General features: G+C 44.0%; 1 protein-coding gene across 4 annotated transcripts in view; it reads left to right on the forward strand.

Moving 5' to 3' along the window:
* The window catches only part of wu:fj29h11 (protein NO VEIN), a 45299-nt gene that overhangs the window by 16425 nt on the left and 15334 nt on the right, over positions 1–13540 (forward strand). For all 4 annotated transcript variants that reach the window (XM_035403393.1, XM_035403392.1, XM_035403395.1 and 1 more), the window contains 17 exons: positions 126–261; positions 456–645; positions 1198–1345; positions 1529–1706; positions 2917–3094; positions 3223–3349; positions 3472–3591; positions 4591–4735; positions 4897–5009; positions 5746–5899; positions 6010–6258; positions 6640–6834; positions 8229–8407; positions 8867–9053; positions 9565–9707; positions 11267–11451; positions 13091–13353. In XM_035403393.1, the coding sequence (XP_035259284.1) occupies positions 126–261; positions 456–645; positions 1198–1345; positions 1529–1706; positions 2917–3094; positions 3223–3349; positions 3472–3591; positions 4591–4735; positions 4897–5009; positions 5746–5899; positions 6010–6258; positions 6640–6834; positions 8229–8407; positions 8867–9053; positions 9565–9707; positions 11267–11451; positions 13091–13353 (2890 nt within the window). The remainder of the gene's footprint in view (positions 1–125; positions 262–455; positions 646–1197; positions 1346–1528; positions 1707–2916; positions 3095–3222; positions 3350–3471; positions 3592–4590; positions 4736–4896; positions 5010–5745; positions 5900–6009; positions 6259–6639; positions 6835–8228; positions 8408–8866; positions 9054–9564; positions 9708–11266; positions 11452–13090; positions 13354–13540) is intronic.

Consider the following 13540-nt stretch of genomic DNA (forward strand, 5'->3'; position numbering starts at 1 on the left):
ATATACAAACCAAGATCTGACCATCTGATTTGGATAGGAAATCTGTGTATTGCATTGTTTGTGTAGTGGCTGTGTCAGGCAGCTCTAAATATCCAGCTTTAGCCAGTGTCTCCTCCCGTCTACAGCCCCAGTCAGCAGACTCCATGTCCATGAGCAGCAGGTCGTCTGCAGTGGACCTGGACGAAGACCTCCTTGAGGAGTCCAGGCCCGAACCTGACTTCAATTCTGAAACGTCATCCCTGAGTTTTACCGACCAAGATGGTGAGGTTCCTGCCAGTGTTAAGTGAGAAGACAGTGGCATGTGAGAAGCACATCCAGTGTACATTAAGTTTAGACTGTCAAAGCTGTGTGACCATGCACTCTGGAGAATGTTAACACTGATGGTGTGTGTACATTCCATTTATTGTTCACGTGAATTATTGTGTGATCATGCAATTTGGGTAATGTTCACGCAGATGATGAAGGACAGAAATTTGAACTTGTGCGGAATGCTGAAGGCTGTGTTGATGGCGAGATGGCGGATGATGACAGCAAGGACGTGAGGGGAGAGCAGCTGCAGAAGGAGGGTCCGGATGGGGCGGAGCCCACTGCGAACGAGGCAGAGGACAGACTGAGCAAGTGCAGAGCTGTCATCAATGATATCAGGTCTGCACTCCCTCCTCCCAACTCATCAGGGTTTTGTATTGGCAAAGTGTCTTCCCTGTTGTATGTGATAACAGCCACATAAATTACCTGGATGAAGCCAGCAATGTCCTCTCCTCCAGCTTTCCCCAGTAAAAATAAACCAATCGCATACCAGTCAAATACAGATGATTCATCATCAGGGGTGATGACATTAAGTGACAGTTGATAGCGAATTGTGTTCCGAGGGTTCCAGAGGAGGGGAGACTGACTGCTGGGAACAAAATTGATGGAAAGGTTAAGCTAGTTGGGCAATTAGTATTGATTTAATTCGGACAAAGAACTCTCACTGCTGCTTTAATGTTGTCCTGAGAGAACTATGGGAGATGCACTGTAGCAGTATTCAGAACATCTTTCTTTCTGAAATTGCCATTTTACCTTCAATGTTTCATGTGTGACTGTTTGAATCACAGAACTTACTGTTTTTCTTGAAGTTGACCATACGGCCATAATACATTTTTGTCCTTTTGCTTTCAGTTGCTTGAAGTACTGTTTTATGGTTTGTGTTCATTGTAGGAAAAGCGAATTTGGCATTGGTGTTGAGCTAAATGAAGAAGGTCAGAAGTTGATGAAGGTTCACCAGGAGCGACTTGGAAGGAGTCTGGAGCGTCTGTCTGCTGAGCTCTACAGCAAGGACACCCACTTTGTGTTGGAGCTTATCCAGGTGAGTCACCTGCCACTTTAATATAAACATTAATGTAAAGAATTAAAAGGCTTGATTGGCTGCTGGATGCTTATAAAATGCTGAGAAGTAAAATGACTCAAAGCTGGTTGGAGTTAAGATGGCCTTCAGTTGACAGTTCTAATAATACATGCTCCGACGTTGTTTGTCCCACGCTATGTTTAGAATGCTGATGACAACAGCTATCCTTTGGCTGGGGATGTGCAGCCAGCTCTGGCCTTTGTGTTGGAGAAGGACTGCATCACCATCCTGAATAACGAGAGTGGCTTTGAGGAGAAGAATATCCGAGCCATCTGTGACGTAGGCCGCAGTACCAAGGGAAAGCACAAATATGGCTACATAGGTAAAGTGTGCCCTTTGCCTCGCCATTTCGTGCTTTACAGATTGCAGGAGCACTAACAGTTACATTCATTACAGTTCCTGATTATTATGAAACACAGTGACATCATGTTATGCTCATTCACCCTACTAGACTGGTGTAATGGTCGGGCTGCTTCATCATTCTTGATAGACCCTCGGTTCACCGTTCTGTGATTTGTCCATTATCAACATTCACACCTCCCTTCAAGTGGAGGCAGAGAATTTATTTGGAGTACCACATAACAGCTGAACAGGTTGCCTTTTTTTCAAATAGGTTTAAAAAGCTCCCGATAGCAGTAGATAAGGCAAATAGGAAATGAGCTGTCCCAAAATGGCGCACAAATCCACTGAGAATTATTTTCACTCACTTTTATGTTCCCTTGATAATTTGGGTTGTCAGAAGGTAGGAAAAGATTCCATTACATACTCGCATGAGAATTGCTTTCATTGTCAAGTGACTACATCATAATCTTCTCCGTTTGTCAGCTCCCAGGCCTTTGAAGTTCCCTAGCACATGACTGTATGCAGGTGACAATAAAAGCTGTATGCTCTTCAAGGAGAGTCAGATTGAGTTACTGGATGTCAGCATGTATTCCACTTTTTTGCTGACTAGTTTGCCTGCCTGAAAGGGTCTAGCAGTTCAATACTGTACATTTACAGCTACACATTTCCCAAAGTGCAGTTGTGAAATATGTCTGATGTACAGGGCTATGTACTGCATGATATATTGCTGGAATTTTTCATTTTCAACTATTTAAAACGTGAAACAGAGGGAATAAATGATGGTCTAATTAAACAATAAAAATCTGAAGTTTAGTAAAAAAAAAAAAAGTTTTTTTTTTTTTTTTTTTTTTTTTTTTTTTTTTTTAAAGTGCATGCTCTCACAGAAGATTTAGCTTTTTTTTAAAAACACCAGAAGTATTGCTTTAATGATCGGTAAAGTCAGAGGTCCCTAAAAAACAGTAAATTTAATTTTACAGACATGTGCACATATGAGTATTATTTAGTTTGTTAAGAAAAGGGAATCTGGTATAGGGAGATAATTGTCCGTCAGCACCAATTCCACCTGACATATTCACGCAGTGAGCTTTTTATGTTGAATTATATTTCTAATCTTGCACATTGTATGGCCATTGTCTTTCTGAACATCTTTAAAATGCCCGATTGACAATACGTTTTATTCCTATTTACAGGACAGAAGGGCATTGGCTTTAAGTCTGTGTTCAAAGTGACAGACTGTCCTGAAATTAATTCCAATGGCTTCCACATCTGCTTTGACAAGAACAGCGGGCCCATGGGCTACATTCTGCCACACTGGCTGGAGGAAGAGAGGCCTGTGTGCACAGACCTGCTGGAGCTCAAGCAGCACAGGTGAGCTGAGGACTGTGGTCATTGCTAGCACTGGCTCTCAATCGTCAGGGATCCTGGAGTGCAAAATGATTTTGGTTACCAGCTCCATGTGTGCGCAGCAGACGCTCACCTCTCCCGCCTGTCTGCAGCTGGAGCACAAAGATATCCCTGCCCCTTCGGTCGGAGAGCTACCAGACGAGGAACCTGTTCCATGACGTGCACCCCTCTCTGCTGCTGTTCCTGCACCGCCTGCGCTCCATCACCATCGTCAACCAGGTGAGCGTGTCCCTCCACCCCTCGCTGCTTCAGAGCAATGCTGGGGAAAGGCCCTGACACTTTGCTCAGTCTGTCACCAGAACTGTGTTAGTGACCAGCCCCCCGGTCTCTCTGTGCATCAGAACGATAAGCGGCAGGTGTCGATGACTCGCCGGGACCTGAGCCACAACATCCTGGAGGTGCAGCACACTGATGGCGTGGAGCGCTGGCTGGTGGTCAAGCGCATGCTCAGCCCCAGGATGGCAAGTTTCCACTCATTCTCTGGCTCTCCTCCTCTCATCCCTCTGTTCTCTCTCTCTCTCTTGCTCCATCTCCTTAGGTCTGCCTGAGAATAATCTCCTGATGGTGCTTTTTCTTTTTTCCCTTTTTTTTTTTTTTTACACTGACATAGTATCTATGTGTGTCCTGAGCATTGAAACTGGAAAGTAGTGGTCCTGGGTAGTGAATCTTTAATCCCTCCTTTGTAAATATGCATTCACATTTCTCCCCTCACTTAAAATACTGTTTGCATACAAGTAATGAATATTTTATTTTATAAAATGAATACTTAGAGCATTTTATTTTTATCTTTGAAAGCACAAGCAAATTCCTGAAATTGTCCCGATGAAAAGATTTGTGCCTTGAGTTGATCCCTATCCTCTCTTCCCCAATTCATAAGCATTTAATCTCCTCCAAACTGACAAGCAGTTGTGCCTGTAGAAAGAACATATTTTATTTAAACCAGCTGGATTCTTTTCTAGTTTTTTTGCCAGGTTTGTTTTTGGGTTATGTAAGTGTTCCACTGCTAGCATCCGTCAGAACAAAGGCCCCTTTTTACCCTGATCTCATTTAAACTTTATGAAAACTGCCTTATTAACAAGGTATAGTGAATTAATTTCCTCCGCTCCAAGCATTATCAGGCACTGCAGAAGCACACAAAAGTAGACTTGAGGTTGAGTTAAATTTCTAAGTAACCGATAAGATTTTTCGGTGTTTTTCCCCCTCTTCTTCTTAACATTTTCTTGAATCTCCCCAGAGGAGTAAAATGGCTGTGTCCAATTAGCATCAGCTCTTACACTACACCTCTGGTCATACCTCTCTTAAACAATTTAAGATCAGGATCAGGGGAGGTTTGTTGTGCTGCCATGTCACATTGTGTTTGTTCTTCTTGACTTGTATTCCTGCATGAAAAAGGGCCATTTCCAGTGCTGTTTGTCAATGCGGATGTCATTTTTGAGAATGTGAACTTGCTTCCTCTCCAGATTAAAGAGGGAGTGGAGTCCACTGAGCTGGCCCTGGCCTTCAAGCTCACAGACTCTACCTCTGAGATGAACATTCAGCCTGAGAAGCAGCCAGTCTTTGCTTTCCTCCCTCTCCGGAGCTTTGGATTTCGCTTCATCATCCAAGGTTAAGATCTTCACTTGACTCCAAGTCAATCGCCAAAACAATCGGACAGCGCTTGACCACATGCTTGTATTTTGTATTAAATATATGTCATCAAAGCAGATTGAAGGCAGGCTGTTAGGAGGTGCCTAAGCACTGATGTGGCTGTTGTGCTTCCCCTGAAGGTGACTTTGACATCCCCTCATCCAGAGAAGACGTGGACCGGGACAGCTACTGGAACCAATGGCTTCGATCAGAAATCCCCCAGCTCTTCCTGCACGCCATGGACACATTTGCAGTAAGTGACAATATGAAAGGTGAAGGCAGTTCAAAGAATGCAATGGACTTTTACCCTCTTCATGCATAAAGAAAAGTGCAAAGAAACAAAAGGCAAATCAACATATAATGTACTACTTTTTAAAATTTTGCACAACTGTGACAGGAACTTTTTTATTTCAGGTTTAATCATTTGTTGTGTTATTAGCTGACATTTTCAACTCTTAATATTTTGGTGTAATCAAAAATTCTTCAAAAAATATAATTTTATGAAAGTGGAAATGTCTGTATGCCTTGATAGAAAATAATAAAAGCCTTAATGACATTGGAAACAGGAAATGTTTTCCAAAAAAAGGTTAATAATATTTGAGAGGTAGAAAATGTTAAGCCTCCTGTTATTCAAAAGGAAATATTTATGACAGACGCCTTAGTAAAAACAAAATTGAAAAAAAACAAGTGATCCTGAAATTTGGAGTGAGAGGAAAAAGACTCAAGTGCCCTTGTTTTCATGCATAGCATATGGCAGGATTATACCACAGTACCACACTTCCAGTTTAAAATAATGTTCAGATTGGGCTTCAATTGACTTTTATGTTGTGTTCCATTAGCCACTATGAAAAGGATGCCATGCCAACATTATATTTTATTATACATTCCAGAAGTCATTTCTGCAGGTAGAGCACCATTTATAAATTAAAGATGCAAGAAATCTACAGTGTTATTTGATCAAGGGGTTTGCTCTCTCTGCTTGGCTCCAGGAACATCCAGAATTCTCTGGTCTGCAAGGGCTTTGCCACTTCCTGCAGTTCATCCCACTTCCTGATGAGATCCTGGACTTCTTTAACCCAGTGGCTGGCCAGATCATACAGCTACTCAAAGGCAAAGCTTGCCTTCCCACCAAGGAGCGTGAAGGTGAGCCTGCCAGAAAGTAGCACTCCACACAAGTCCCGTGCCTCATGGGATACTTGAAAACATTTTCACCACTCGTCAGCACGTTCACTTGCGGACCTGTCCCTTTGCAGATGGCAGCGTGGAGTACAAGCTGCCCTCGCAGATCGCCGTGTCACAGGACCCGCTCATCCAGGAAGTGATTGGGCCGGAACATCTCCACAGACACCTGAACCTGTCCTACCTGCACCCCGCCCTGCAGTCTGCCCTGCCCCCCTCTCTGGTGTCTGCTCTCGGGGTACACCGGCTGAGGGCGGCAGATGTGGCAGTTGTCACCTGCGCCATGGCTAAGGAACTCATCGACAGTGATGGCAACCTCTCAGGTAGTGTGCGGTTTTCATCCTCCTTATGTGACCAAGGAAGGAAATGGTGGAGTATGGTGATTGTGAGCACAATCAAACCTGAGCCTATCAATTGTGACATTAATGTCATTGAAGATAAATTGAATGGGATCTTTGGTTGTGGACAAAGGTCTGAACTGAAAAGCTCTTAGAACATATTTTTAATGGAATTTGGTGTCGCTGCCATGTGTCATGGTGATGTCATGATTTTTCAGACAAAAAAGTAATACACATGCACATGAATATAGCTTCACAGCTTCTGGGTAGGAAAATGAAAATTTTCTAATTAAATTATACTTCTTGCTGCAAATGTGTTGATTAGTCCCTTGTGCTAATTACTGGCTGCATTGTTGTGTTCTGTAGACTCCTGTCTGAAGAAGGTGGCCAAGCTGCTGGTGTGTAACTTCCGTGCCCTAGAGCAGGAGTACAGTGAGGCGGACACCATTTTGAAGGCACTCAAAGACATTCCCATCATCCCCTTGGCTGATGGTCGCAAGGTGGCCCTGAGCGAAGGGGGCATCTTCTTCCCACTTTTAGATGAAAATAAGTCACAATCGGGTATGTTTACGGTTTGTTTAAGAGCTTTCTTCCAGGTTCCACTGCTACTCCCATTTACTGTGCAACTTCATTTTTAAAAGATTTCACTCCTGTTTTCTCCTCATTTGTAATGGCGAATTTGTGTGTGTTTGTGCTCATTGCTGTTGCCAAATCTGTAAATGTGTTAGAGCACAGACAATCACATGGTCTCCTCTGATGCGATGTCAAGCTGCTACTTCTTTTCACTCCGCAGACCTCCACTTAATTTTGCGCAGACATTTTCTCAGATTAGCACACTTAATGTACTGCTTTTGCAGACAGACTGCATGGGTTGTAGTCAAATTAAACAGTACTTTGAGACTAGATATATAGAAATGCTAGAAATAGCACCAGAAGGCACAGGTCTCAAATAGATGACTTAAGACTAGAAAGGGGTGACAAGGTGCTTTATTTCTTTAGTCTCGACATGAGTAGGTTGGTGAAGGTTGACATGAATTTTTAGCTGCATTTGTGAAAGGCATTGATGAGATGGAGTTCTGTGGAGGCTATTTCAAACTACTCCAGCTTCTGTGGACAAAACGGGCACAGCTGGACAGTAATCCAAATAAACTATGCACGGCCAATAGGAAGTAGCTCTTCATGCAGTGATTTACCAATGCATGTGGTGACTTGTCAGGATTTGCTGCGGATCCTTCAAAATCAAACAAGACGCAGTAAATTGAATGATTTCACACCGTTTCATTACACATTGTGCATTCTTATGCCCCTATAAGGCTGGAACATGAAAGCACTTGTCTGGGTGACACAAAGCATTTCTCTTTTCTTTGCAAGCAGATGGTCCTGCTATAGCTTGTCTCCACTATGAATGCTTTACTTTATTTATGGGGCCATCAGCGAGCTTCATGCTAATAATGGCTAAATCCACGGGAGTGGTTATGGAACAAGTCACTCCCTTGCATCATCCTCTTTCACATGAAGATGGCAAAGTGTTTTTGGCAGTTAAGATTAATAATTCATTTTCAGACTATGATCTATTGCATTGTGCGAATTTTTGCATTATTAATGAAAGCAAAGTTGTTTGTAGTAGTAATAACACTTTCGGCTCTACGTACCGCCTCTGTTCACTCTGTGCATCTGCACAGTGATTAACCTTCTTTCATGCAGTTATGATCATAGCTTCAAGAGGATTGAGAGTAAATCCTTGTCTGCTACCATTAAGAAAGCTGTGGAAAATTATTTGATTGATGAATAGAAAATAACTGGCGACTTGGCTCCATAAAGTTAACTTGCGCTGTCTTTTAACTAAAAGCAGAGTTCTTCTAAATTAAACAGCAGAATGGTGACACAGCAGGTGTATACTGGGAGAGGGAAGAGGGTTACTGCTGTTCACCTCCTTTGCCTTGTCTGACTCCCAGGCATAGAGGCACTGTACAAAGACCTAAGCATCGTGGCCCCCGGACTGCTGGAGTGTCTGGACCCCCTGGGGAACTCTCAAGTGAGGGAACTACTCAAGAGGCTGGAGGTTCACCAGCTGGAGCCACAGGAAGTCCTCCACAACCACATCTACCCTGCTCTGAAGAGTGGAGACTGGAAGGTGACTACTCAGGGTTTATGGTCATTAATAGGGACGAACGAAGAGGGCTGTGACCTGCGCTGTTTTGTCCCAGTGACTACTTGTGGGTTGATCACTGCCCTTATGTCCTTAATCAGCCTTCTCCTGCACACTTGTGCGCTGAATGTTACAACATAACTGTGAAGACATTTGTTATACTAAGTGGTGTGAGTTCAGTTGAGGGGCGGACCAAATGGTTAGGGAATCGGGCTTGTAACTGCAAGGCTGTAGGTTTTATTCTCAGGTGGGGCACTGCTGTTGCACCCTTGAGTGAGGTACTTGACATGAATTTCTTCAGTGAATATCCAGCTCTATAAATGGACTGTATGTATACACATAATCTGTGTAAATTAGGATTAGGATAAGAGTGAGTGCTAAATGTGAAAATGTACCTTAATTTGATATGTCATACCTGAACATATTACATGTGTATTTCCACAGAGGAGGCCAAATGACATCATTATCAGCTATGTGGTGTTCATCAAGCAGAACTCTCGTGACCAGGACTACAACACCTTAAACACCGCAATTCCTGTGTTGACCAACAAAGGTTTCCTCTGCCCCAGTCAGAGCAAAGTGCAGTTTTCAAAGGACTATGGCAACATCGACCTGCCTAAGAAGCTCCCAGGTAAACTGAGATTATTTTTTTGCCCTGAAAACAAGATAGAGGCACTTGAATAGCAGATCAAATGCATCTTTATTCATTCTCCCACCTTTGATTTTGCAGGGACTTGCTTTGCTATTTTCGTATGGTTTATGAGACATGTGTAAATGTGTCCTACAGACATGTGTAAATTGAAAAAGAAAAGTGTGAGACACTTTGTGTTCTGAGATATGTTAAAAATGCATGTGACTTGTCTAAATGGCTCTGGCATGCGTCACTTTCCCTACTGAAACCTTCATCCTGTCCCAATTGCCCTTTAGAAAACAAACGCTTATTGTTGTCCCTCACTTCTGATAGGGTTTTTCTCCCAAGAGCCTCCATCCTGCTATTAAAAAGAAAGAAAGCGTGAAATTTGGAGGAATGCAGGGCGTTATGTAAGGGTGGTGTGAAAAGTGTGTTAGCATGGTTGACCTGGTACTGGAGAATAGAGGTGTCCTCAGCAGGCCGGGTCTCCTGGCCATCCCGTGTGTCGCAGGTGTGGAGTGGGTGCTGCTGGACCCCTGCTATCTGAAAGCCCACCGAGACCCGCAGGGCTGGAGAGAGTTCTTCAGTGCCCTGGGAGTGCAGGACCTGCTCATCTTCAAAAAGGAGAAGCGCACCATGTCATCGGAACAGCTGGTAAGGGACGCAAGCACGTGTCCGCACAGTAGCCGCGGTCATGCACGCCCAGTCTCTGGTGAACGGCAAAACGCCAGGGCTGGTAATTAAAAGAGAAAGAGCTGTGGATGAGCTTCTCGTGCGTGAGCGTGAGCGGGAGCTCGAGAGCGAGAAGGCGCCAGCCTGTCCGGGACGGTGGAAGATGAGCGTGGGTCAGCCGAGCGTTACATAACGCCCTGCTCTCTTGTGCTGGACACGGCAGTTCAATTAAGCATGCTAACAAGCGGTTTGGCTCTTTTGTTCTTAGCGGAGCTCTGGCACAGGGTGGGGGGTGGGGATGGAGATGCAGTAGCCCGCTAAGGCTTCATCTCCACAGTGAGCTTTAATGAAGGTTGAGGGGCTGGGCTCTGGAGAGAGCTTCCTGCTAGGGACCTTTGGGTACCTCCTGTAACCCCCCCCCCCTCCTCCAGGGGAGAGAGTGTCACTGAAGCCCAGTCAGTAAAATGAGTTCTCAGTGAAATTTAATATTTAAAAATAACATGCACCATTCAGAATTCTGGACTCTTTTTGACTCAACAAAGCGTTGCAGTTTCTCGCCTTACTATTGTACTTGCTGTGTAGGTTTTAAGAACCGTATCATGTTACGCCCGTGGCAATGGCCGCTCAAATCACAGGCTAATCTTAGCTATACTAGAAAATAATCCAAACAGACTAGGGTTCCCTTTCATATGGCTTCTGAATCCTGTATTACAGATGCTATAGGGAGAGTGAAGCTGTTGACTGGGCATTTTTAGGCCCTATAAAAGGAGAAGTAAAGATGAGTGTAATTGCACAATATTGACTGGTTGCATAGACACTGTAAGCCTGTCACGAAGCAAGCATTAACTGTACTTGATGTGGATACTACAGATAATCCATTGTGAAAGTGACTTACAGAAACCAGATCTGCTTTGCTGACTCACAGTACACTGTAGGTGATCAGCCCTATGTGTAACCAGGGATATTCTCTCCCTCTTGGGCACTTCTTGGTTTGCTAAGTAAATGTGATTTATCACAGTTTTTTCCCTGAGGGGAAAGTGATAAAGATCTTCGAAGAATCGGACACAAAATGTTCTCTGTTTTGACAAGAGCTTTCCTGTGATTGTGATGAACTTGGACTTGCATCAGTAGAAAGGAATTCAAAACAATCTGTATGCGTGCGTGTGTGCGTGCGTGTATGCGTGTGTGTGCATGAATCGGGTGAATGTTGCTACTCTGACCGTACCTTCGATGTCCTCTTCAGCTCATAGACAGCCCCCTGCTCCAGGCAGTTCACCCGCAGGCTAAACCTGTCTGCTGTACAAGATGCAGAAATATCTGAGGTTACTGCGCATTCCATCAGACATTACATTCGTTTCAGGGTTCCTTGAATGATATCCGCACCGCGTTTTTGAACTGGGCTCCTTGAGTCTGGGCTCTCTACCCCTCGCTATGTTTTGGTGTGTTTGGGACTGCGTGAGGAGGCGTGCACGTGTTCCTCAGGCAGCAGAGCGACTAATGTCCGTCCCCCTGAGCCTCTCGCTTCCCGCTCTCCCCGCCAGGCCTCCAGCCCTTGGGCCGCGGACTGCGCGCGGTGGCCCCGCCCTGCGGACGGCCTGTACGTGGTGGAGGATCACGAGTGCGAGGAATTCCGCTCGCTTGTCACTGCTGATCAGCTCCCTGACCAGCTCAAACGGGAGCAGAGGCTGGAGCTGCTGAAGTTGTTGGACCAAAACTGGGTCACTGGGTAAGTTTAGAAATGGAATACACCGGTTATAAAGCACAGAACACTCAACCCCCCACCCCAGGTAAAATTCAGAGCCGTCTTAAGACATCTTGGCGTAGATTTGTCCCTGAAAGTACCACATTCAGTGCAGCCTGTATTTGGACAGTGATACAGCATTCTGCAAGATTTAATTTGAGGGTATTCACATACATGTTTTATTACACAGGAGCAAACTGTAGCCTTGGACAGCATTATTTTCGAAGGATTGACTTGAGGATAATGAAGGAGAATTGTTTGTGTTTATTCTTTAGGAGTGGTCCATACTCTACACACAGTCACTCACAAGCTCCATGTCATCAGTTGCATTGAAGGGAGTCAAATGAGCCGATTTAGTATTGTGCCCCTGTTGATGAGATGTTCTGGATATCACTCAAGCCTTTCTCTGAATAGATGCTTCCCTCCATCATTACATGTGCCCCCTCCGGCTTTCCCTGCTGTGATGCTTGCTCAGTACGCTCACTTGCGTGACACTGGGGTATATAGGGCATTTAACTGTACTTATTCTGGAGCAGAGCCTTAGCTGTGTTGAAACTTTTGACGTTGGCTTGTCCCATACATCTTTGTTATGCAACAACATAAATTCTCTGATTTATGTGTTAACCTCCCGTTTTGATAATGTAATACAATTGCCTTTATTATCCACCTACTATGTTTAACAGTGCTATTCATCTGTAAATGTGAACAATTTCCCAATCATGAACTATGCAAGAATTGCTTAGGCTGTGTTTTTTGTGTTCTATATATCATTGTTAAGCATCATTATAGTGTAAATGGAAGAAACATTTAATGCTTCATCTTGCATTTTGCTGATGTAGTAAGATCGTTTTTATTATACAGTATTTATTAATGCTATTGATCTGTAAATATGAACAGTTCCCCAATTATAAATTACTGGAGCTTTTACAACGATAACCAATTTTTTTTTTTTTTCAGTCAGAAAGTTGTGTAAATGGCTATGTGCTCTGAGTTGCACGAGTGCTTCTCTTAGGAAAATGTGGGGAGCTTTATTTGAATTGAATTTTGCATTCATTGATGTGCGGTCAGCGTAGTATAAAACCAGTGTCACAGGGAATTTCTTCATAAAACAATATTAACATGCTGCAGTTGTGCGAAAATCCTACTTGTCAAAACAGTTTCTTGCTTACATTCAGTTTACTTAAATTAATTTGTCTGCCTGTGATTTCGTAGAGCGGGTCACAGGCTTGCCCTGTTCTGGCAGCTCCGGCTCACAATTTAAGACGCGCACCCCCGCAGTGCACTGGCACATAATAGCCAGTGCACTGCTATACCATGATGCTTCACTTTGGCCACACTGGGCATGTTACGCTTCCAATTCTGGCAAGATGGCAGTTACACCAGTTCCCGGGGCATTATGCGCCATCCGGCATCCCTTATTAAAATTCATTAATGATGTGGGACATGTCTGCCTCCAGTTGTTTTTTGTACATCCATGTATGCAATACACTGCTGTGCGATTGGAGGTATTTAAAACTAAATCTCCCTACTTAAAGATGCTGATGCTGTTCACGATTAACAATAGTGAAACTGCTGAAAGTCAATGCGCGGCACAGTTATTCTCTGTTTTTCTTTCTCTTTGCAGAGACAGGTATTCTCAGTACGTGAATGCTCAGGTGCTTGGCGGCGAGGGACGGAATCTTATATCCAAATCGTCATTCTTCCACTTCCTGACCAGTCTCCCGTGGGTTCCCGCCGAGAGGATAGAGCCTGGGAATTTTGACAAGAGCTCTGTGGAGTACTTGCGTCCCAGTGCTGTGCACCTGTACTCTCCTGAACTCTACAAGCAGCTGGGAATCCATGTCAGTTATGTCAAGATGGACCCCAGCGAATTCTCCAACACTGTGGGTAAGAAGTTTCAGTGCAAGTGGTCAAGCAGCCACTTTTTTCTGTAAGGGAAAGCATTTGGAGTCATCATGCTTAATAATTTATCACTGGAATGGGGAAGAGGGAGGGTTTATTGGTTGTAACTGACAGACAAGAGCTTTTGCTGAACTGAATTTAGGGAATCCAGAGTTTCACTGAAGTGAAACCT

This window comes from Anguilla anguilla, chromosome 2 (genome assembly GCF_013347855.1).
Source record: "Anguilla anguilla isolate fAngAng1 chromosome 2, fAngAng1.pri, whole genome shotgun sequence".
In the NCBI taxonomy this organism is placed as follows: Eukaryota; Metazoa; Chordata; class Actinopteri; order Anguilliformes; family Anguillidae; genus Anguilla; species Anguilla anguilla.